This window comes from Argiope bruennichi, chromosome 7, assembly GCF_947563725.1.
Source record: "Argiope bruennichi chromosome 7, qqArgBrue1.1, whole genome shotgun sequence".
In the NCBI taxonomy this organism is placed as follows: Eukaryota; Metazoa; Arthropoda; class Arachnida; order Araneae; family Araneidae; genus Argiope; species Argiope bruennichi.
In genome coordinates this window covers 76334933-76361892 of record NC_079157.1, presented here as the reverse complement: position 1 = coordinate 76361892, position 26960 = coordinate 76334933, and the positions used below count along the sequence as shown (strand labels likewise).

Here is a 26960-nt window from a genome sequence, read left to right as displayed (position 1 = left end):
AAAAAATAAAATAGAATAAAGCCTAAATCATTATCGTGCGATATTGATTTGGAGAAAAGGTTTGTATCTCCTTTAGTTTTTGTTTCTAATAAAAACTATAAGAGATTCAATTCTAAAGGAGCAAAAAACACATCTCAATAGTTTAGTTATATTAACGTCTTGTTTTAAAGCAACACTGGGGTTAATTCGGGACGTACCTCTTGATTTTGAACCGCAGTCAGACGATGAGGACGACACCTGAGCTGGCACCTCCTCTCCAAACGCCCAAACCACAGCTGTGGAAAGACGTTTGGTCAAGACGGATTTAGGGTGTACCGGATCCACTCACACGACTGTTCCTCGGTGGCATCAAGTTTCGAACCTGAAACCCTCTGGTTCCAAAGCCGAGACCTTACCAATAAGGCCATTGCGTCCCACCACTTCAATAGAAAGAATCACGAGGACCAATGAGAAACTAAAGCTTATGTCGAAACCTGCAGGAAAGCTGAAATCGTAAGCGCTTATATTACTGGTTCAGGTACGTTATATTATTTTATGTTTTGCTAAAGAATACGCCCTCTCATGGCCACCACAACACTAAAAAGATACTTCCAAATATACAATGTGGAGTCTTTGGGGGACCAATTGGTTCTAGGGGAATATGAGATGCATTCAATTTCAATTAAATCACTTATGTGTAACTTGATATTTATGGTTCCTTCAACCCAATAAGTTTAAATAAATTTTTTTGACTTTTGACTCATACTATTTTATTGCTTTTCTCCTAACCTTTTTATTTTGTACATGAACTTATATAATGTTGTTAAAACACTGGCTGTCATCACTTGTCACAAAGTAATCGTCCGAGTTATCTGTACATTATGGTAAGGTGTAATTGCTAAGCAGTCGATATTGCTTTCGATTACCTGAAAGGCTTTACTTTTTGAACACTTCTAAAGTGGACTGGTTACAGATTGTTTTCTAAATGCATTTTCTTAATCTTGGAGCTCCCCAATTTTATACAGAGGAAGGAGTGGTGGTGTGAGATCTTTCTTTATTGGAGAGTATGCGAGAAAGCTAAGGGTTTAGTTTTAGTTATGTTAAAGTCCCGTTTGAAGCAACATTAGAGCTATTTTGGGACGGACCTCGTCATTTTGAACCGCGGTCAGATGACAAGGACGACACCTGAGCTGGCACCCCCTCTCCACACCACACCAGCGGGAGAACAATTGGTCAGTACGGATTTAACGCGCAACTGTCCCCCTTACACGACGGTTCTTCGATGGAATCGGGTCTCGAACCTGAAACCCTCCGGTTCCGAAGCCGAGACCTTACCACCAAGCGACCGCGACCCCGAGAAAGCTAAGGGAAGACCAATTACTCTGGTTTTAGAAAAAAAAAAGCTCTACACTGTGGACAAGTATACAAGTGTTTTACAATTTATTTTGCACTTGAATAATGCAAGATCTTATTTAGTAGAATTAGTACTTATGGACACATGAATAAATGAAGTATCCAAAAATAAAAACGAGAATAAAAACGAATAATATGTAATAAAAATTAATAGACGTCGATTCCTAATCTTGTTTCAGTTGAATAAAAACTAGGTCTGGATATTATACACCGGATGACAAACATAAACTCAAATGCGATATACAGAAAAATTCTTTAATTAGAAAATGCATATGAAAACAAATTTCGCTGACATGCTAAATTTAATCCAGAATGTCAATTAAGGACGTATGGCTCATTTTCAGACATATTGAATATTTTTTTCTTTCAGAATCTGTAAAATAATAAAGGGGGGGGGGAAACCACAATCATAAAAAAATAATAAAATGTTATATTTAAATTAAATTTAAAAACAAGTATAGATTTTCAAATATATATTATAAAACGATGTTTATTAAAATTCAGTGTATCGATTTTGTACTTCAATGAAAACGAAAAAAAAAGACAATGTTAAACAGATTTTAATGCAATAAGATATGATTAAAAGATATTAATGCTTTAATTATTTCTTTATGATATTACTGATCAATCAATGATGGTTGATTGATCAGTAATAATTAAAATGTTAATCTAAATATCATCTAAAAATTATTACATTTTAAACGGTGGAATATCTTAAGGTGTACGTACACACTAGAAGATTTTTTTTTTAAATTTTAAATTTAAAAATCCAGTTTTTTCACAGTAGGTCATTAATATATGTTTAAACTCATTTCAGTGTGAAAAAATCATATAACACTAATAATTAATTAATTAATTAATATTTAATAAGCTAATTAGCCTATTTTTTGAAACATGATATCTTAAATTCTAATTTCTACAGACACACAATTCTAGTTGGAAATGATGCCCAATATTAGTATCATGTTGTCAGCCTCAATCAAGTTATAAAAATATCTAGTTTTTTTTAAACAATTTTTTCATCAACGATGAATAGAAAAAGCGAGATTTTTTCTGTCATTTTATCTATTAAATAGCTGTTAAAAATTTATTTCTATAAATATAACTTTGATTGAGGCACAAAACATCCACTATTTCATACAGATTATTTTGATATATAAATAACTGTATTTGGTTCATTTCTTGTTGAGTTATGATTGTTTGAATGAAGCAACATGGTGGAAAAATATCATTCTTCATAAAATCAGTTTTAAAAACACCGGAACTAGAGTTTTTAATGAAAGCACCTCAAGAAAAATAATTATAACTCGAGAAATATTTCGAATATTGACAACATCTTGGCATCGTTTGAAAGCTAAAGGATCAGAGAACATTATTAAGCAATAAAAAATATTCGCTATTTTGAACGATTTTCGAAGTTTCAAGTGTGTACATACACATTAAAGCATTGTATTTCAATTCGAAAGTTTATTAGCTCTTACTGAGTTGAGCAACGTTCTTAAACACAACGAGCTTATCACATGTTTTCAATCACTTTATTTATTTAATAAATATAATATTTATGTCAGGAAAAAATTAGTTACCTATAATTATATATATATATATAAGAAAAAAATTTAAAGTAATTTAAAAAGATCCTAAGATAATTTGGAATTTCAGTGTTATTTTAAATCTTTACAATGTATTACGCATTATCGCTTAATATGCATTATCCTTCAATGATGATCAATCAGAATACGAAAAAAAGTCACATTAAGAAACATCTTAATTTACCAAACAAACATATTAAACTAATTTAATCGCTTTATTTGTTTCTAAAACATTCTTTATTTAAAACTAACTTATTCAAATTATTCATTTAAAACAGTTTTATCTAAATTACTTTATTCATTTAAAATTATTTATTTAATTATTTATTTAAAACTTGGCTGTACTTATTTTATTTATTCAAAATTAGTAACTTAATCTCATGGTAAAAATATTTATATCTGAATATCATTTAAAATTGACATTTATAAATATAATACATAAATAAACGTACACTTTTAAGGAGTCTATAAACATGATAATTTTAAATTTCAGTTCAGGAAATTAAAAAAATTCTGGACATAATAGCAATCAGGAAATAATTATACAATTAATCAATAAAATTAATTTAAAATTATTCGTTTAAAATTTTTTATCTTAATTACTTTATTCGCTTGAAATTATTTACTTAAAACCTTATTTTATCTATATTTATTCAAAATTAGTGATACATAAATAAATTTACACTTTAAAAGAATATATAAATATGATAGTCTTTAAATTCACTTTAGGAAATTAATTTTTTTTCACAGTAGCAATCAGGAAATAATTATTCAATTAATTAATGAAATTTTATTTTAAAGTATTCAGATAAAAATGTTTTTATCTTAATTACTTCAATCACTAAAAATAATTTTTTTTAAATTTGATATTATTTACTTTATTTATTCAAACTTAGTGACTCAAAACTATTTATAAAAAATATAACTAAATATAAAAAAATGAAATATTTATATAATATAAAAATATTCATAATTTTTTATCTAAATGAGAAAAAAAATATTTATATCTAAATGACATTTATAAATATAATACATAAATAAACTTACAATTTTAAAGAATATATAAAAATGATAATTTTTAATTTCTCGTCAGGGAATTTAAAAAGAATTATGGGCATAATAGCAATCGCTAAATAATTATTCAATTAATCAATAATATTTAAGTAAAATAATATACTCTAAATAATATGCCTTAATAATATAGAAACTAAATAACAAATAATACCCTAAAAGGAAGTCTGGAGGAAGCCAGAATAAAAATTAAGAAGCTTTATTTTTAGATATCTTTCAATTTCTCACTCATATTCCCATGTTGCATGCTTACTTTGCCCATGAATACAATCAATATTAATGCAAATTATATATCTTGAAATAATGATTATCCACTGCTACTTTTCAAGTAAAAGTGCATCGTCTTCATAGCTAATTTAGGATTTGTCTCCATGAATCTTTCCCATTCATCGGTGCAAAATAGTTTCTTGCTATTCGTAGAAATAAAATTTTCGACGTCTGTCTTTAGACTTGAATCCTGATGTCTGTCTGCTAGACACAGAAGGTCAGTGACATTGGAAATGTCGAGCCTGGCTACCAAGAAAGAAGAACACAAGTATTTGAGCAATTGGACCTGATATTTATCAGCAGCATAGTACAGCTTCATGGCACTTTCCCATTGAAGATCTTCCAAATCATCAGTATAAAGGAAAAGCAAGAACTGATCAATCGTATCATCATCCAAATCATCAATTTGGATACGTTCCATTATTTTTTCTTTCATGTTAGTTGTCAGCATGCTTCTGAAGACAGGTGATCTAGCACATAACACACTTTTGTGAGCAGAGAACGTCTTGCTTGCAGCCTTGAGTTGAACGTCACCGGCAATCTGATCCTTGTATAGAGACCTCAAGTCATCAACGACACCTTTCAGTTTTGCTGGAGTTGGTGCAACAGTTGAATCGTGCAATGTTCTTTTGAAAAATGGAATTAAATGAAGATCGTAAAAAGTTTCTTCGATTCTTTGGAATTCTATCCCAGTTGATACCGTACACTCGCATCTTAGCGTCAAACTATCATTGGGCAAATATTCAAGTTTGTCATCTAACAAATTCTTCTTCCTGATATTTAGTGGAAATCTGAAAGAAGGCTTACTATCCATATGAGTTCTTGCATCTATTTTGCCACAACTTGTTTCTTTTCCTGCTGAATTGATTAAATATATTTGGCAAGTTATTAAATAGACATTCTTTGAATGAGAGTAGATGTCCACAATTACAACTTCTTCAGTTAAACTTATTAGCTCCATCCAGGTTTGAATGAGAAAATTTCATGACTTTTTTTTTATACATTTTAACCTTTTCTCTCCATTTGAGTTATATGAAATAATTTAAGATTTAACTGGATATTTATTAATATTTAATAATAATAAATAATTTTACATTTAATTTAAAAATTCGATAAATTTCTAAATAAAATTGTGACGTAAATAAAAAATATTTTAAAGGAGACAAGATTATTAGCTGTGGTTGCTACTATTGACAACTGCTAGAAAAGTATTACATATTATAGTTCATATTCGCTAAATAACCGAAATGATTTCTGATCGTGACGTATAATTTACAAAACAATAGTATGAAAATGTAAATTATAGTTTATTCATTAATAAAATATCCTTGAAAGAATTAAAGTTTAAATTAAGTTTGAATGTTTCTAAGTACAAATAATCCTAAATGGTAAATTTAAAAACCAGTTAAACATTTCTTTTCACCACAACAGAAAAAAAAAGTATCTTGAAATTTTATATAAAAAAAACTCTGATAATTATGATTCAATTCCATAAACTAAAACTTATTTTAGGAATGAATTTGAAACTGCAATATATAAATGAGAGTTATATTTATAAAATGAAATAAATTGCAATCACATAAAGTAAAAAAGCAAAAGGACGGACTGAATTCCCCCCCCCTTTATTTTCTGGTATTCGTAGTATAGAGAAAGTATAGTAATCGCCAAAAAAATTCGAATTCAAGATTTTAATGAATCTCCACGTTTTAGGCTACCACGCTACCTGAGTTCAAAAAACACATTTTTGGAAAATCTTCGCCTGTTTGTCTGTGATAATGATAACTCAAAAATACTTTGAGCTAAACGGTTGAAATTTGGTATGTAGTCTTTACTCCAAATTTGTTCATTTCTATAAAATTTTGAGTAGAATTTTTTTTGATGAAGTCTGTCCAGTCGACTGAACATAAATTAACACCATAATTACAAAATGAAGAGAGCTAGATAGATAAAATTCTATTCACAGATTTAACATCAGTAGTATAGAGTAAAATCTAACTATGGGTCGACTACTTGTTTATCTGCACTTTTAGAAACATGTTAAGGCGAGAATTCAAAAACACATTGATTTAAATAAACCAAATTTGGTATGGGATTTCGTGACTAAAAATACATTTTGGGTCAAATTTTTGTTTCAATCTGGTGAAAAAAACGCGTCTAAAATATAAATTTGATTCTCTGATATATTAACCGCATGCCAAGGATTTAGCGCCAAATAACTCGCCAAGGATGACACCATAGATTCCGTAAAAATGCTAAATTCGCGCCAAAGGCTAACATTTCTTAATTATTGTATGCCAATGCCATGCAATGTATTCACTGGTATAACACTTTTATTAGAAAGTAAGAGATACAGTTTTGGAGGGACCATTCCTGTTGGTTTAAAAAGATTACTCTATTTTTATCAAAATATTTTGTAGCTAAATAACACACCGAAGCATTTAATTTCATTTCCGTTTAGAAACTTCAATCATTCAATTTCTCATGTATGTTATAAGCTTGCTTACCTCTTCCTTAAATTCTCTCTTCTTTCATATGTATTATATATGAAAATAAATTCTAGCACGCAGAAATAGACAAAGCATCTTCCATAAAACGGCAAGTAGGCAACAATAAACTTCGAGTTTTGAAGGTGAGAAACAGGAATAAAAAAACGTTTTTCTTTTCCTTGATAAAAAAAATCCCAGAAAAAAAAGTGGTCGGATACAAAGAATAAAAAGCGATTGTTTAAAGAGAACTTTCATTTATTTTTAAGCCATTCTGGATGTCGACAGAGTTAAAAAAAAAAAAAAAAAACTAAATTTCCGGTTTCCTGGCTTTCCTGTTCTTTTCCCATCAAGATGATTCCAAACTTTATGAAACGTAGGATGAGATATCTTATAGATTTTATCGTCTTTTCCGGAAAAAATGTCTTACTTTAATTCTTATTAGAAAAAAAATAGATCATAAAAATAATATTATTTAATAGGAAATGATGTTTCCTTTGCTAATTGTTTTTATTCACAAAAAAAGGAAGATTATATGATAGAGTTTAAAATAGATACATGTCTGACCAGATTTGATATAAACAATTTGTATCCTGCAACGTATGTTGCTCCGAAGTTAGTGTAATTGGCACTGCATGCAGTAATTTTTGTTGAAAAAATTGATGTTATTTATTATTGTAATTTTGAAATGCATTATATAATCACAACTATGCATAAACTTAATAGACATTCAAAAAAAAAAAACATAGAAGAATCACGAGTGTAACATAGAAGAATATTTCAAAATTTGTACCGATGCGACATTCTGAGTTGTAGAAAAATTGTTAATAGAATTTTTATTCAAAGGCATATTGAACCTGTTACACCTTTCTGTTCATCTCATCCGTATCAGTAAAGGGCTGCGGTGGCCTGGTGATAAGGTCTCATCTTTGAGACTCGCTTCTACTGAAGGTAGTAAGGCATCATCTTCAAGACCCGCTTCTACTGCTTGGTGGTACGGTCTCATCTTCTAGACCCGTTCCTACAGAAGATGGTAAAGTCTCATCTTCTAGACCCGATCCTACAGAAGATGGTAAAGTCTCATCTTCTAGACCCGATCCTACAGAAGATGGTAAAGTCTCATCTTCTAGACCCGATCCTACAGAAGATGGTAAGGTCTCATCTTCTAGACCCACTTCTACCGAAAATGATAGGGTTTCGAGACCCGCTTCTACTGCCTGGTGGTAATGTCTCATCTTCGAGACCCACTTCTACTGAAAGCGGCAAGGTCTCATTTTCGAGACCCTCTTCTATCGAAGATGGTAAGGTCCCATCTTCGAGACCCGCTTCTACCGTCTGGTGGTAATGTCCCATCTTCGAGACCCGTTTCTACCGTCTGGTGGTAATGTCTCATCTTCGAAACCCGCTTCTACCGAAAGTGGTAAGGTCTCATTTTCGAGATCCTCTTCTATCGAAGATGGTAATGTCCCATCTTCGAGACCCGCTTCTACTGTCTGGTGGTAATGTCTCATCTTCGAAACCCGTTTCTACCGAAAGCGGTAAGGTCTCATTTTCGAGACCCTCTTCTATCGAAGATGGTAAGGTCCCATCTTCGAGACCCGCTTCTACCGTCTGGTAATAATGCCTCATCTTCGAGACCCGCTTCCACCAAAGAACCATCGTGTTCACGTTAAATCAGTCGCGGCTGAATGCCCTTCCGCCGTCATGGTGTGGAAGTTTGGAGAGTGGGATGCTAGCTCGATGTAGCCCTCATCATCTAACCGCGGTTCAAATTTACGAGGTTCGTCTCAAGATAGCTACTTTAAACGGACGATAATATAACAAAACTAATTTGGTACCAGTAAATAACATTTTATCCACAAGTTCAGAACATATAAATAACCACTCTTTCTTTATATCAAGCTATTATTAATTCCAAAATGTTACTTTTCGCTACTATTTTGAACAAATATCTTGCGTGTTTGCTATTTTCTTCATAATTTTAACAGCAGATGAATTTTTCTTAAGGAATATATTAACTTTCTCGATATCCTGTCCTTGACTTGTCCAGTCTTTGAAAATGTCAAGAACATCTCACACTGCTGCAGCCTATCCTAATTTCGAAGATATCTAAACAGCCCCCTCCCCATCTGAAAAGTTTCGAGACTTTAATATAAAAGTTTTTAGTTATCACTAAGGTGTGGCAGGGAGATTAAGTACGATGTATCGAGCTTTGGGAAAACTTATTGGCTTATAAGCAGAAGTTTTCATGCTATTAGTTTCCCAAAACTGAAGAAGAATGGTACAAATTTGCTTTTTAAAAATGGTACATTTGTGCCTATATATTTGAATGAGGAATGGATAATAGATTATTAAAAATTGGTAATATTTAAAATTAGATGTCTTTGGTGACCAGTTGATTTGCCAGATTTGTTGCTACGCCATTGCATTATTTCTCATAGATTATTTATAATACTCTGATCTGTTATTTTAGGAACGTAGCCTCATATTTTTTCCTGCGAAAGCATTTCAAAACAACGAATTATTCACCCTTCAAATCTTTCAACTCGATAGAATAAACTCCAAGCTGTTTAGGCTTCGTTTGCATTCGCCCTAACAGGGAGTGAATTATGTTTTCACATCTGTGAAGAACCAATTCTAATTGAGCAATTAATCTGTCACTCCCGTAGAATAATTGACTGGCTGAGTCTTTAAAAAGAATCTTTACGCGCTTTTCCCGATCTCGCACTATAGCACAGAGCGTTTGTAAGTATACCGATTTCTGCCGTATTGGTTAGAAAGAGAAATTGTAAGAGGAGAATTTTTAACGCTTAAAGATGTATCAGAATTTTATAACACATAATTTCATAATGGGATAAAAAGCAGAATTTACATTTTTGTTTCGATTTTAAGTCACATTGTCTACAGATATGATTTGTCTGTAGACAATGTCTACAGATTAGTTAAACATGTATAATAGGCTCCTTTTTTAAACAATATTTTAAACTTCTCATCTAAAGACATTTTTTTTTGCAGCAAAACATGTATGGCTGGAATGCGGTTTATCACAAAAAATACAAAGCACTTTATTACCTGTGGAATTTAAGCTTACTAAGGCTGCCGCAGTCGCCTGATCTCCATTAGTTTCGTTTTGAGGGGCGGGGGCATATTCCTTTTTACGGGTAGCTTGATTCGCCGCAAATCCAGTTCTTGATGATACAACCATCTTTTCACTGTGCACTTCTTGACGGAGAAAAGTCATGATACTCTCTAAGGAGCGAGCGTTCTTTTCGCCGGTGTTGTCGCCTAATTCGGGATGATATTTGGTGCGTTCCCTCGTCATAAGGATTTCTTCGGGTAGGCAGCTTCTCGGTAGGGGGGGGGGGGGCTAGGAAATGTCCGAACTTTTCCAGCTTGCGTCCTAGATTCCCCAAGACTCTCAGTTTTCTCTCCAAATCGTCATAGAGTCCTGAAAGATCTGTATTGGCTTTACCAGAAATAGCATTCTTCATAACCATTGTCAGAAGATCTCGAACATAAATTTGGACAAAGTGATCTTCCCTTCCGAATCGCTGTTTCAGTACAGCCACTGCTTTAGGATAATTAGCAGAGGTAGCCAGAAAACTAAAAACTAACCTCTCAGCTTTCGATTTCGGTTCGACTGAAGCCAAAAGATACTGCATCTTGTCTTCATCTGGGATACTCCGATTGTCGTGAATTTTCTAAAACTGACTCCAAAACGAAAGGAACTCTTTCGCATCTCCATTGAGTTTCTTCAGTTCTAGTTTTGGTAGCTTGAATTTTCTTGGTGTGCCTGGCTCTTCTGAAATAACGGTCTCTTTCAACTTCTTATCGATGAGGGTATTGTATTTTAAATATATTCCACGGCAGCATTCTGCATCAGCGAAATTAGCTTCGAATTTCTTTCTGTCATCTTCTAGTTGCAGCAAGGCTCCAGATATTGCTTCTTAGGCAGCTTCTAATCTTAAATATTTGTATTATTGCACTTGTAGCAATGAAACGTTCTTTAAATCTAGTGCATCATTCTTAAGCTCACTTTCTATATTGTTTGCGCTTAAGGTAATTTGAGTGCTAAGTACTCGTCTCTGCGCCTTTTGTTCTTTAAGATCCATGAATAAATCTAACTATTTCCAATAACACAATCCTGTTTCGAACATCACTCAAATGTTACAACTGGAACCTACAGGTTCTGCAGTTATCTTTTGCCCGGTTACTGGAATTAGATATGCTCATTTCTTATCAATCAAAGGCCGCGATGGCCTGGTGGTAAGGTGTCGGCTTGTGAGCCGTAGGGTTTCAGGTTCGACACCCAATTCCACCGAAGAACCGTCGTGTAAGGGGGGCAGTTGCACGTTAAATCCGTTATGGCAAACGTCCTTCCACTGGTGTGGTGTGGCCTTGGAAAGGGGGTGCCAGCTCAAGTGTCGTCCTCGTCATCTGACCGCGGTTCAAAATGACGAGATCAGTCCCAAAATAGCCCTAGTGTTGCTTTACAACGGGACGTTAATATAACTAAACTAAAATTATCAACTTAAATAAGTTTATTAGCACAAAGCACACAGACAAACACCACACAAACAAAGCTACACAGAAGCGTCTTCTACATCGGATATTATTGAATGACGAAATGACAGACCAATCAGAGCCCCTCTCACATCCCTTCAACCTCTCTTATGACGTAAGGGCTGTGATGTCACAGTTGCGATCAAACAGAAATAGTGAAATGGCGTCGCAACAGTATTAATAAACTAACTATTTTAAGTTATTGTGTTTATATGACACATTATTTATTTTATGTAACTTGATAGCTTCTTCAGCAAAATATTTTTAAGCTTTAAAATATGTATGACTTATAATATAACTTATACTATCACAGAAGTTTTACATCGTTTTGTTGACATGAATTGTACATGAATTTTCCATACTTTTTATCATCTTCCCTTAAATTTGATCTTTCGTTTGAAACGAACTTGTACAGTTGAGTTAATACATAAACTTTTTCAATGGAACCCAACGCATCATTTGAATATATATATGCAGAGGATAGAATAGTATATCACTGAACTCTCATATAAATTGCAGAATATTTTCTTATAATAAAACACCTAAAGGCATATAAAAAGCAATAATTAATTTGAGTCAAGTGTGGTTTTCCCCTCTGTAATTTATAACTGAGCAAATATCTTCTATAATAAGTCTTTTATGAGCAGATGTTATAAAAATATTAATATGCATTTTACAAAAATTGTTTCTTTAGCATTTTAAATATACTTCCTGTTTAGTGTAGAAAGAATTTTTAATATAGGATAAAATAAAAATATTCATTTTCATAATTAATGTTTTTTTTACTAATCAGAATGTTTTAAAACTATATGAAAACGTTTCCTTCGGTGAAAAATTCTATTTTAAAAAACTATAAATAACGAAGGTTTAGAGGAAGTAGCACTTTTAGCTGTATATATATTCAAGTTTGAGAAATTTACCTGAATTACATTATTATTACAGTTGCTTAGTAAGCTAAATTAATTTTTTTTATTAAATAGATAATTAGAAACTGATTATTTGCAACAAAAATAATCGTATAAAGTTAAATTTCGCTTACGCTTTACGAACTCAGTTGCATTTTTACAGCAACAAATTCTCATATCTGATTGCAATCGAATGGTATTTTCAACATTATCATTTGTAGATAAACAAAAACAAAAGAATCGACGGAGAGTCACATTATTTAGGTCAAGATAACAGAGATTAAGAACAATCTTATCAGCTACATATGTCATAATTAAATGGTATTTTGATTTCAGTTTAAAGAGAAAAGCTATTCATCAAACAGTAATGACTCTAGCTCGCCAAGCAACATTTCACTCATCAGCTTATAGTTCCATTTTAGACCGGAAATCTTGGATACACTTTTGTGGTTTCTGTTACAAAAAAGATCCCTTTTCTCTCTTAAAAAATGAGGAAATTCACTTTTATGTGGTTTATAGAGAACTACAGTTTCTGCTGGCACGAGATAGGCGAGAAACTGGCGAGCCCAACTTTTGTTGCTGAAACAATGCAGCAGACGTCTTGGAATCTTCAGTTATATCCAAGAGGAGACAAAGATGCAGATTTCATCAGTTTATACTTACAGAGATGCGCGAAATGCAATGGACCAGAAAAAATTGCAATAGATTTTGTATTATCAATAGCTGATATTAATGGGCGAGTTTTAAAATCGATCGGAATGGAAGAAGAAGAAATGGAATTTAGAAAGGCAAAAGGATACGGTTCCAGTTATTTCTGTCAACGAATTGGAAATATCCTAGATCAGAATGGAAGTGTTTTGACTCCGGATATATTAAAAGTCTGTTGCACAATGTGGATAGGCGAAGGAAAACTTGAAAATGAAGCTCGTATTTGTGCTCGGACTCGAATAGGGCTTGAAAAGATTTCTTTCATAAACGTTACTGAGAATTTCAGCACTCTTATACCAGAACAGAAAAAATCATTTCAAGTGAAATCTGCTTCCAAAGAGGAACTAAAAATTTCTGGATATGTGCTTTTTAAAAATGATCCAGGCTTTGGTGAAGAAGTAGTAATAGAAATCTTCGCCGACTCAGAGAAGATATATTTAATATCATATAAAATCTATTTGCTTAACTCGGTTGGCAACGAAATAGAATTTGGTAAAATAGACACTAGAAACTATCTGGAGAGGAAAAATACTTTAAAGATACCCATATACTTCAAGAGGAAGATATTGTTGGATAAGGGACCGGAATATTTGTTAAATGATAACCTAACTTTGAGATGTGAATGCATAGTATCAACAGGAATAGAATTCCAAAGAATTGAGGAGACTTGTTACGATCTACATTTCACTCCATTTGTTAGAGAAAAATTGCGTGATGCATATGCTGCATCACGTTCAGCAGAACCGAATAGTGTGTCAGATGACTTGAGATGTCTATACAAGGATCGGATTGTCAGTGACATTCAACTCAAGACTGTAAGCAAGACATTCTACGCTCACAAAAGTGTGCTATGTGCTAGATCATCTGTCTTCAGAGCCATGTTTACAACCGACATGAAAGAAAAAATACTGGATAGTATCCAAATTGATGATTTGGATGATAATACGATTGATCAGTTATTGCTTTTTCTTTACAAGGATGTCGTGGAAGATCTTCATTGGGAAATTGCCATGAAACTGTACGATGCTGCTGACAGATACGACGTTCAACGACTTAAAGATATATGTTCTTCTTTCTTGATTGCCAGAGTAGATACATGTAATGTCAGTGATCTTCTGCATCTAGCAGACAGCCATCAGTCTAAAGACAGCCTTCGAAAACTTTATTACTATGAATAATAAAAAAATATTTTGCACCGATGAGTGGGAATATTTTATGGAAGTAAATCCTCACTTAGCTGTGAAAATGATGCATTTATATTTGAAAAATAACAGTGATTAATTATCATTTCGGCTTATAATTATTTCATCAATATATAAATATATTGATGAAGCTTCGCGATATGGAAAAGGAATTTGAAGATATCTCAATGCATTACTTATAATTTTTATTTATTGTTAATTTGGTTTATTAATTTTTACAAGCGCTACGTTCTAAATAAAGTATCTGTGATTATACGTATTTGCACTTATGAGTGGGAATATTTTATGGAACTAAATCCTCATTTAGTGAAAACGAAGCACTTATATTTGAAAAATAGCAGTGATTAAATATCATTTGGATGTATAATTACTTCATAAGTATGTTGAATATATTGATGAACACAAATAAACTTCTGGTTTATTAATTATTACAAGCTCTACTTTCTAAAGTATCTGTGATTATTATTTGCGGTAATATTTTATGGAAGTAAATCCTGACTTAGTTGTGAAAACGATACACTTATTTGAAAAATAATAAGATTAATTATCATTTGGTTGTATAATTATTTCCTGATTATATACAATATATTGATGAACACAAGTAAGCTTGAAATTTCGCGTTATGGAAAAGGAATTTGAAGATAAATGAAGGCAGTACTTTATAATTTTCATTTATATCTAGTCAGCCTTACAAACCCTACTTGTTAAATAAGGCACCAATGATTATACGTATCAATGTTTTATTTATAATTATGTTGAAATATAATAATGTCTTGTTGTTTCCTGATTTTTGCTCATGAATCTTTGAAAAATATAAATTTGTTTATATTATATTTTGGCATGCCAATTTATTTAAATATTCGTTAGTTTTAGATATTTTTCCTATGAATAGTCAATTAGTTTTATTCTCTTTAAATATCATGTTTTTGATTAAAACAATGATTGAGATCATTTGAATTTTTCTTTTTACTAAGATATTGTTTATAATTATTCCTTTCATTTTTAATGATTTCTAAAATAATATATTATTAAAATAATGCCTTTTTAAAAATTAAAAACGCCAGTATTATTCTTGAAATGCAGAGTTGTTTCAGGTTTTCTACTTTTACATATTTCCTTTTAATTTTTTCCAATTTCTGAAAAAAATATTTTTTATGTACAAAATCCACGAGAAATGCATTGCAGAATAATATTTTAATTAAATTTTAAACAAATGATGGACTGTTATTTAATATGCCTATTAACATAACAAGATGCTGCTTAAAATCACTTCCTTCTTTTTCAGTGTGTCTAAAATCAATAAATTTGAAGCACATTTCATATTTGTATTAAAATAATATCTTGTATTTGAATTGAATTCAAATTTGTTCCGATTCTTTATAGTTTGATATGTTAATTTTTAAATCGGTGCAGTTTAAAGAAGCATTTTGTATATATTTCTAGAATGCATTGCTAATATATGAAGAGCAATCCATTCAAAATAGAGAGCAATAAATTCAATTCAATAGAACAATAAATTCAATTCAATAGAACAATAAATTCAATTCAATAGAACAATAAATTCATTTCAATAGAACAATAAATTCAATTCAATAGAACAATCAATTCAATTCAAATACTGAGTATATCTAATCAAAATAAATACTTAAACTGAGTATATGTAAAACAATTGGTAACTTAATTTTTCTCCTAACTTGTCGAATATATTAGATTTTGATATTATCTTATGTAAGTATTATATTTTTATTATTTTCTATAATTTTTATTGAAATAATTATGAATTTTTCAGTGTTTCTATAAGATTCTATTCATTCTAAATAGAATCTTATCTTTTTAAAGAAAGAATGAAAGTACAGAAAAAAAAGGTGCACTGGGGGTTTCCAATAAAGTAGAAATGTTTTCGATAAAATGGCAAATTAAACGTTTACTATTTACTTTAGCACTACTACCTTGTTGTATTTAAGTTAACATTTGTCTTCGGCTAGGTAACATTATTTCCCAAAAGAACAAATATAAACTTTTCACTGTGTCATACACTTTATAAGATTATTCTAAATAAAAATTTATGAAAATAGATTATCAGAGCTTTTCATTATTTTTCTATCTTTAAATTGAGATATTAATTTATGAATATCATGTGTAAAATTCTGAATTATTCAGTGTTTCTAATAGAGTCTTATCTCTTTAAATAAATAGAGAAAGAATAGAAAAAATGTTTACTGGAGTTTTCCGATAAAAGTAAAAAGGTTTTCAATAAAATGGCAAATTATATAGCTCCTATTTACTTTAGTGCTACTAGTATGCTGTATGTAAGTTCAAATTTCTGTTCGCCTAGGCAACATTATTTTCCAAAAGAAAAAAAATATATAAAAATACCACTGTGCCACACACGTCAAAAGATTATTGAAATGAAAATTTATGAAAATATATTCCCGGAGCTTTTTATTTATGGTATTTTTTAACCCTTTAAAGGGCCATTTTTTATAGTCATATTATGTTAAAATATTTTTAGGCTTGAAATTAGAATAAGAAAAGGGATTCATTTAGCTTATTAGATAAATTTATTTTGATTAATTAATTAATTTGGTTAATTAATAATTAAGTAACAAATCAAGACACATCATTTTGTCTGAGATATAGAACTGAAGCATCTAAGTTTCTGACTTACTAAAAAAATGTGTCAGAACTGATGCCAACTTACATAATTTCATATAAAGATTGATAATTTTGGTGGAAGCATACTTTCCACGGCCCTAGAAAGGGTTAATTGAAGGATTAATTTATGAATTTTATGTATAAAATCTACAGTATAGTGCATGTATAGTAAATCATTCTTGGAATCAAATAATAATAAAAAAATATTTAAAAAAACTAAGAATATATGGAATTATATGTAAATTAAAATTTATATTGTTTAGAAGAAATTAAATTTTTCTGTTCATTAAAAATTCTCCAAATATATTTTTTGTAAATTGCATACAACAAGACATTTATTGAAACAACAATAGATGTCTTCTACTTTTCCTTACATTTTTGTCCCTTTATGAATGCAATTTTTAAAAGTTTTTTATAAGTGTAATATGTATTTTTGCTGCTAATGCCTTGTTTAATGATGGACATTTCTTTTCCATTTTTTTCTCCTTTTTTTGTGGACTAGAGCTATAAAATTTCGTGCTTTTGCACCTCTGATGAGAATACAATATTTTAATTTTTCTGAAAGTAATTGTGAGTTTTATCAATGGTTTAATTGAATTGGAAGGAAAAAATACTGTTTGGCATTCTTAGAAGAAATATTTGGAGGCATGTGGCATACAATATGGTTAAACAAATTTATAATTACGAATTATTAAATATTAGCCGCCTTTGGCAACCAGCCGGTTCGCCAATCTTAATGCTCGTTAAAATTTTAATAATTAAATACTTTTGAAACTCATATTTTAATAGCTTTATTCATCAAAATATTTTAAAACTTCAAATTTTGATAGTCATATAATTCACTCGTAATATTATAAAGGCCTTTAGCCATAACATAATATGCATCTCTCCAATTTTCTGTTAGTTCCCGTAAAATTTAGGCTTTAAATTAAAGTGGAAATGATTAAACTGCAATTAATATAATAATATTTTTTACTGAAACAAAGAATTTTTTTTGTTATATGATTACTAAAAACAGAGTCACTGAGTATTTAAACTTTATAGCCACTAAAGAATATCTTTCTTAATTTATGCAATATCTAAAGAATTTTTCAACAAAACTTTCACAGATTCATCATGAGCAGATCGATTAATTAACAATGTTTAATTTTAAATTCATCAAACACTAAGAAAATAAACAGAATCGTTTAAAATAATCGGTCAAAAACAGGTAAAAAAACTACTTGAAATAAAACGATATGTTTAAAAGTATAAACATATACAAAAATATATTACTAACATAAATACAATTTAATTGCTAAAGCACACAACTAACCTAAAAATAATTTAAATCAAGTCCGAATTCTTTGAAAATAGTTGTCAACAATCAGAACACAATGCGCATGTGTGAATTTTCAACACCAGTTATGGTAACGCAAATGAGTGAATTTCCTACGCCAGTTGGGATAACGCTATGCAGATTAGAAATTTTTAATTTCCTTTATTCTGCTTTATTTTAATTCAAAAGTACTTCAGAAAGAATCTGAAAGATCTATTAATTAGCAATGTTTAATTTTAAATGCGTCAAACATTAAGAAAATAATTGGTCTGAAACATGTTAAGCCTAACCTTATTAGCGTGGGAAAAAAACTGAAGCCTTATTCATTTGGCGGTGGAGAAACAGATATTTTTGGCAGGAAAGTTAGTTTTTAATTAATAATTAAAATTCTAATTAAAAATTCAAAAAAGGGACCCCAGGTGCACATTCCCGACCTCCAAGGTATACATGTACCAAATTTGGTAGCTGTAAGTCAAACGGTCTGGCCTGTAGAACGCCAATACACACACACATTGAGCTTCATTATAAGTATAAATAAAATTATAAAATGTCGACTTTATATGTTTGTGTCTGGCGAATATAAAAGTTGATGAAATACATGTCTAAGTCATACAGTTATAAACAGTTTCATCTTTTTGCTTAGAAAAAAACCCTGTTCGATTAAAGTATACAGTATCTGGACATCTACACATCGGATCTATGACAAAAAATTCCCAATATCTTTCTTACATTTTTGTATATTGCGTTTAAAATAATTGTTGAAAGACATCTCTTAGCATCTCAAAACATCTTCATTACACTAGACTAACGTATTATGGAATGAAAATGGAAGGCATTTGTGTTCATGTCTGGTAGTTCGGAAGTTTCGAGCGAAAAGGAAGAAAAAAAAATAATGTTCCATGGAAAATAGTTTCCGGAAAGTAAAGGAACTTTCATGTACGTCTTTCAAATGTCATGTTTTCAGTTAGAATACAAGCTACTAAGATTGATCACGTCTTATAGAATCTCAATAAATAATAGAAGTTGAACATACAGTTGTGAACAACGTTAAGTCAGTGTTTGCTGTTTCAGCAGCAAGTGAAATATTCATTAGAGACCTTTAAGAGAACAGTTTAGATTTTTTTTCAAAGTCACTCTCAGATTTTATTATAAAGTAATTTTGCTGTAATTTTTCAATTTTTATTATTCAAAAATTATTTAATTATGCAAAAATAGCAAACGAATCTACCCATTTAATTGTTTTAAGGCATACTTTCAAAATTTTTGTGCGTGGAAAGGAAATTATAATACAAAATTTTATGCAGGATTGACAATATTTATAAATATGAATTTTTGTGAACATATCCAAGAATATATTCACAGATTCTTAAATATTGAAGTGAATATTCTGAATATATTAAAGAATATATTCAATTCAAGAATATTTCTAAAATTGTCATTAAATTCTGATTGACTTTGAAAAAATTCAATGAATTCTTCGTTATAATATAATGACAATATCGAAACATATAATTACAAATTAATAATTATCGTATATTAATATATCATAATTACTTGCCTTTTGTGTACAGTTGTAAATTTTCAATGTTCATTTTGCAGCTACTTCACGTTTCCTTTTTTCATGAATTGTTTATTTTATTCTGTTCAACAATTAAAACGAAGAAATGCCAACATTGTTTTTAAAATTCTATTTAATTCATTATTTTTACATGCTTTTATTTATTTAACGGTACTTATTTTCTATTTCTGAAGCTGGAATTTTGAAAACGATTTTTTTAAAATCATTCTTGCGATTTGAAATTTTGCGCATGAATTTGTTCTTGATAATAATACAATTTTTCAATATTTTATTTTTAATTACTCGATTATCTTTATTTAATATTGCTTCCGCACATACAAATACACTTGGTGATAAAATGTAGAAAATTGATTAGGCGTCTTCTTTACACTTAAAATTCTAAATTGTAGGTTAAAAAAAAGAGAAAAATGAAAAAAATTAAGAGCATTAAGACATTATTATTTTTATGATTTGATTTTTGTAGATAAAGAGTCGAAAATTATTAGTGTTGACTATGCAGATGTATTTTTGTTTCTTTCATGGGGAAAAAAATCGGAACATGTACTTCATAAGAAACAATATATTTCTACGATTTTCATTATGAATATATTTAACAATTATTGTCGTTTCTATAAAAATATTGATATGTTAATTAAACGCTTTATTCATATACTTTCAAATTTTTGTTTTAGCTATCGTTCATCGTTTTTTAATGAGGAAAACATTTTAAAAATCACCTTAAGTTCTTAGTTTTCACATTTTTTTCACTATTTATTGTTTTAATCTATGAAAGACATGGGAATTATGGAATTACTTTATTTTGTCTATAGAAATCTTAGCCTAACTAACTATTATTTCATGGATACTTTAAATCTTAGAATTGTATGAATAAAAGTACATTTCCTAATTTTCAAAATAAATAATAAAAAATAATATTGATAAATCTGTAATACTCTGTGTTATATTATTTGCTCTTATATATATATATATATATATATATATATAATGTTAGAAAAGCTTATATCTTTAATATTAGCTGTAATCTAATTTGTAATCTGGCTTTACCATTTGTAATTTTCTTCTTAATTTAATTCTAAGCATTTCTTATTGCTTTAAATCCTCAAAAAAGAATCATGATATTGAAAATTTGCTTTCTCATGAAATTTTAGAGTTATACTTTCTTTTAGGATTATTTACTAAATATTTTTCTAAGGATATTTTAAGATTATTTACTACGTAAATAAACCTCAAAACTTGAAAAGAAATGGAAACTAGCAAAACAGAGCGATGTTTTTTTAAAAAGAATATTTCTTTTTGTGAATAATTGATAGATAACAATAGGATTTATTTCTTCGACTTTTGTCTATAATTACACCCCTTTAATTCTACTTTAGTTATTTCATTTACGATTTATTGTTTTCATTCTTATTTATTTTTTTATATTTATTTGAATTTCATATATATCTGCTTTAAAATTCAAAATTATTGTCTTCCAATTTCATTTTTTACATAATATTTTACTTTGTAAATTGTGATGTAAAAAATGAAATGTTATATATTTACTTTGTAAATATTCAGAATCCTATTCTGAATTTTTACTACAGTAGTTTGGAGAGCGGTACTTAATACATGTTATAATTATTTAACTGGTGATATAACATCTTATTTCAGGTACTGGGGGTGTAAGATGTTGTAATGTAATTTAATGTCTGCCCATAAATAAAAAAAAATATATATATATTTGAGATTTCATAGTTTGAAATAAACATATTTGTAAATTATTGCATTTGAGATAAAAGGAAAGCTGAGATAAAAACCTTTAGAAAGCTGATGGAGCTAATTCAAGATACGAGGAAAATAATCGAATTTCTTCATATCTTTAATAATCAGATAAATGTCCTAACAATTTTCAAACATTAAAGTAAAATTTACTGCCATTTAAAGATAATATGGTACAACATATAATAAAGATAACTTGGTACAACAAGCTTGGTAAAGAAATTTTTGTAACACATTTTAAAATGACGAGATGTTATCTGACCTGTGTCATTAAGCTGAGAAAAAAAAAGTGCCCGGTATAATCTTTATTATAAAATCTAAAGTATGTGTCTCTTGTATTAAAATATTATAAAGGATCGAAACTACCCCAAAGTAATAATATTTCAATTTCAGTAAAACGGTAACTGTTATTGTTGCTATAAAACGATATTACTACTAGTAGTCTATACTTATAATAAAGCTCAATGTGTGTGTGTGTGTGTGTTGGCGCTCTACAGGCCAGACCATTCACCCTACAGCTATCAAATTTGTTACGTGTATACCTTGGAGGCCGGGAATGTGCACCTGGGGGTTATTTTTTCGAATTTTTAATTAGAATTTTATTTATTTAAAAATTAAGCTGAATTTTGGCGTGTTTCTGCTATAACTTCCGAAAATATTACCGCACAAAAAAGATTTTTGCATGAAGTTAAAGATCAAAAATTTACCTTTTAAATGATACCAATGTTTTAACCTTAAAATTAAATTTCTATTTTTAATTAATTTTTAAATAAATAATTTAACTATATTTTTCAACAATTTTTTTCGTACAAAATAAAAATAAAATTTAAGCTGCACGAGCACGTTTCGCATTCATGGGAAAAAATTAGCTTTTTTCAAAGTGTTGCCATCACATTGATTAAAGCTCTAATTAAAAATAAATTAAATCTTTTTGGAAATGAAATCTGCAAAAATATAATTTTCTGCACGCGTCTATAGGAAATGAAACAAATATGAAATATTATTTTTTCTAAAAAATAAATTTAAGAAAAATTATTTTATGATCTTTTACACTCTCTATATTATTAATCCAATAAATCAGTTCATATTAAACAAGTTTTGTTTAATATGAACAGGACATCCATTCAAATAAGGGCCACACAGCTAGTTTGTAAACCTTTAGTAAGACACAGATCTGCTAAAATGGTCTAAATGGAAAATGATTATATTTTATGTAACTTGATTCAATAAATGCTCTAATAAATAACGAATTTTTGATTTTACATAACGCCTCTGCTGTGGAAATCATGATTAACAAAATGTTCTTGAGACACTAATATTTTAAATAAAAAGAGTTAATTTCCAATCAACTAAATCAATCACTTAAACTGATTGATTTATGAAAATTTGAATATCACTATTCAATAAAAAAAGGATAATTTTAGATTTTTCATCGATCGTTTCAAAGAAAATACGCCAATCAGCGCTCAGGTTTCTCAAGATTAATTGGCCTAAGATTATGAAAATGTTGAGTTTTTCTAAATTTTTAACATTCAAAACTTCATAAATAAGTCTTAGTTGATCGTGTAAAATAGAAACATTCATTATTTAAAATTTGGTGTGTCCAGAATATTTCTCAGAATATGATACCTTACTGCATTAAATTTAGACTTCATAATTTTTGAAATATATTTATAGGCCGGAACAAAATATTATTATTGATTTCATTTCAATACTTTTGAAAGCAATACTAAAAACTTAATTTTATGCGGAATCTGAGAAATTTTTGTTGAATTATTCTTTGAGATATCACATTAATTATGAAAAATATTTTGTAGTTCACATAAGACTTAAATACCAAACGATTCTGTTTGCAATACTCATATTCAATAATAATAATAATAATAAATAAATAACAAGAAAGATGATAAATAAAATAAAACGCTTGGTTTTATTAAAAAATATCTTTATATTAATTGCAATTTCATCATTTTCACTTTAAATTAAAGTTGAAGTTTTACCGGAAATGACAACAAATTAGCAAAATATATATAGTAAACTGAACGATATGATCTAAACAACAGTATAAGTTTGATATGACTATCAAAATTTGAAGATTAAAAATGTTTTGTTTGAGAATCTATTAAGAGACAAGTTACTTAAAATATTTAATTGAAAATTATAGCGAGTGGTAATACTGGCGAACCGGCTGGTCGCCAAAGGCGGCTAGTAATAAATGAATAAAATAAATGAATAAAATAAATGAAATAAATAAAATGAAAAAAAAACATAAATATAAAAATGAAATGGAAAATAAAAAGATAAATAGTTAATAAAAATGAAATGAAAAATAAAAAGATAAATAATTAATAAAAATAAAATAAAAATCATAAAAATAAATAATGATAAAAATAAAAAATATATATAAAATGATATAACTGGTACTACTGAATTCGATTTACGTTGATCAACTGATACTATTGGATTAGATGTATATTGCTTTGTTTCACTTGTAAATATGATTCTCTGTTTTGACAATAAATAATGCTGATTCTATAAATATAATATTAGCTGTGTTTGTCTACTCACTTGTCCACCCAGTTCATTAACATTTTAGGCTGTTAAACTATTAATTTCATTTTTGGGTTGTTAAGTGGATATACGATTATTAAATCTTAAAAATTTCCGATTTTTTGAAAAAAATATATATTGTTCTCCAATCTTTTCCGAACAATTTAAAACAATCCGGATTAAAATAATTCTCATAATTAAGAAAGTTATGAGGAAAAATTAATCAGTTATTCAATTAATCAGTTATGAGAGTTAAGCAGAGAGAGAGAAACATTCCCCGTTTCCTACAGCCAGCTGTGTCGTTTCTCTTTCTTACTGAACTTCTCGAGATAGCCAGATGGTGGATCTTTTCGCCTGGGTGGTCTTGCATCTGTTCATTAGCGACTACAATGAAAGACCACATGTGGAATTCCTCGTCCAAGAGGTATTGATAGCACCTTCAAAGAGAAAGAGGTGTCCAAACATCTGGATGCTAGATGTTTTTCTTTTTGAAAAGACCTTCCCACGACCCACTGGCACCACTGAGAGAGCATATTGCTGAACCCCGATTGGCCGAAAGAGAGCTCAAACGACCAATGTAAATTAAGAGGTGGAGATTGTCGCCGAAATAAAGTGCGGAGATTTTTTTTTTAGGGGAGAGAAGAAACGAATTGCAGTCGGACTGTTGGACTACGCCCACGAGTTCGTGGTCCGAGAACCAACTGAGTTTCAGAATGCCTTCGACTTTGACTGTTGTATCTCCTACTACAGGTGTAAATAACTATTTATTTAACCAAGATTGGAACAAGTTGTTCTTTGGTATATATAGGGCTGTAAAATAAAGAAATGTCTGGAAATTCTGCTTCGTTATTTGATCATTCTAGATCAAGACATTACAAGAGAGAGGAGGGCAAAAAAAAAACATGGTTCAAAAAAGGAGAGCCAGGAGAAGAGCAAAGTTGCTTTCTGAGATAAATAATTTTAAAAAGGAAGGCCTGCCATGTAAACCAATAATCTGTAATTAAATGCTTTATGAGAGTAACCTTTTTTTCGCACTGGGAATATATCTTCATTTTATTTCAGTTATAACACATTTTCTGATTGCATGTGTGAGAATTTTTTATGAGATATGTACTGTGACATTACATTTAAAACGAAATGACATTACATTTAAAAAAAAGTTAGAAATTAAAATAATTTAATTTATATTAAAAAAAAACTTTAATGTTCTTTATTTCAAAATATGTGTTTTTTAATATTGCACACACACAAAAACTATTAATTATTTATACACGACATTTTTACTGAATATATGTACTATAATACGTTCTGCAAAACTGAACCTCAATTTTTTGTGTATATTTTTTTGAAAAATAAAAATTGCTTGTTTATTTAGTTTAGTTATATCAAAGTCCTGTTTTAAAGCAAACACTATCTCTATTTTTAGACGGACCACGTAATTTTGAACCGCGGTGAGACGACGAGGATGACCACTGAGCTCTCCAAACTTCAACACCACACCAGCATAAAATTTCTGGGAGTTTGAAAGTTGAAAATTTTGCTTATTTTAACGCTTTGTTATAAGTTAGTACTTAAAATAGAAATTAAATTTAAATATAAATAAGTTGTGGTTAGTTCTTTAAATTGACTATTTAAATTACTTAGATGCCCAAAATGTAATGTTTAGAAAATTATTTTATGAGTAATCCTGCGAGTACAGATATTAACTCCCTTTTTTTTCATAAAATTTTACCCATATTTATTATGCTGTGAAATAAATAGATACAAGGTTTAAAAATATGTACACAATAAGATAAAAAATAGATATTATTCTTGGGAAAAAATTTGAGTTTCTAATGTGTATTGTTTTAAAGATATAAGATATCAAACTAGTCAGTTTTCTTCCGATTTTCTCGAAATTTATGAGTTATATATTCTCTTAAACTATTAGTATAGAAAGTATTTTTTTTTAAATTCATCTTGTGATTTCATAGGATAGAAAAGCATGAAAAGAATTAAATAATTTTACTACAAATTATTGAGTATGCGAATTCAAAAGTGTATTTATTACAGAATGAGGCATTTTTATTATATTACATCATAAAGCATGCAATATAATGCAATACATAATATATTATATTACATGTATTTTGAAATATAATATGATATTATACTATAAAATAAAGCATGAAAAAAATCTTGTTTGCATCAATTTCCGAAGAAAGCATTTTTTATCTTTTTTAAAAGTACGCGATTAAAGGATTTAATTGATGATTTTGTATTTCATCAAAACATTAAAAACATTGTTAAAGATTTTGTACCATATATAATTAAAAAATACTGACTGCGAAGAAGGAAATCGTAAAGATATCATTAAAAAGGTAATTTGTTTGAGTTTTATGATAATTCGAAAATTGTTTTTGAGAGATAACAGCTTTGGAAGATAATGAGCTTCAGTTTTAATCGAGAAGCTATTGAAATTATGTATCAGACGAAGGCTAAGCCTATTTTTATCAAACATGATTTCTTTTACGACTTCTTTCCTTTGACTGCATGTAATTTTCGGCGAATTCTCCTCTGCCATTTAATAATATATTACATCTCCATTAAATACCAAAAAAAAGCATTAAATTGAGTACAACCATCAAAATGTTCAGTGAAACAGTCTGAAATGACCCGAATGGAATTCGCTTGCATTTCACAGAGCCGTTTAACAACAAATAATAACGATTTCTCTTCCCTGCATGTTAACACTTTATATTGAGAGAAAGGATTGAAAGATCTATATTTATGTTCTAGATCACTGAATAATTATAAATTTATTAATAGATAGTTTGTCTGTAAGGTTTATTACTATATGAGTATTTGTAGAAGATAGTTTATTCTTTTGCAGTTTAAGCAAAAGCAAGTTTCAAAATGTTGTTTAATTTTTCTTACTGCT

At 29.3% G+C, this 26960-nt stretch overlaps 1 protein-coding gene across 1 annotated transcript; it reads right to left on the bottom strand.

The window, feature by feature from the left end:
* Positions 1-4359: 4359 nt before the first annotated feature.
* LOC129975435 (uncharacterized) lies at positions 4360-5280 on the bottom strand. The gene has a single exon (XM_056088498.1). It carries the CDS (start codon positions 5278-5280, stop codon positions 4360-4362), a length of 921 nt encoding a protein of 306 aa, XP_055944473.1.
* Positions 5281-26960: the final 21680 nt, after the last annotated feature.

Excerpts from the sequence above, each read along its gene's own strand:
- LOC129975435 (XM_056088498.1), bottom strand. The coding sequence starts at position 5,280 with ATGGAGCTAATAAGTTTAACTGAAGAAGTTGTAATTGTGGACATCTAC.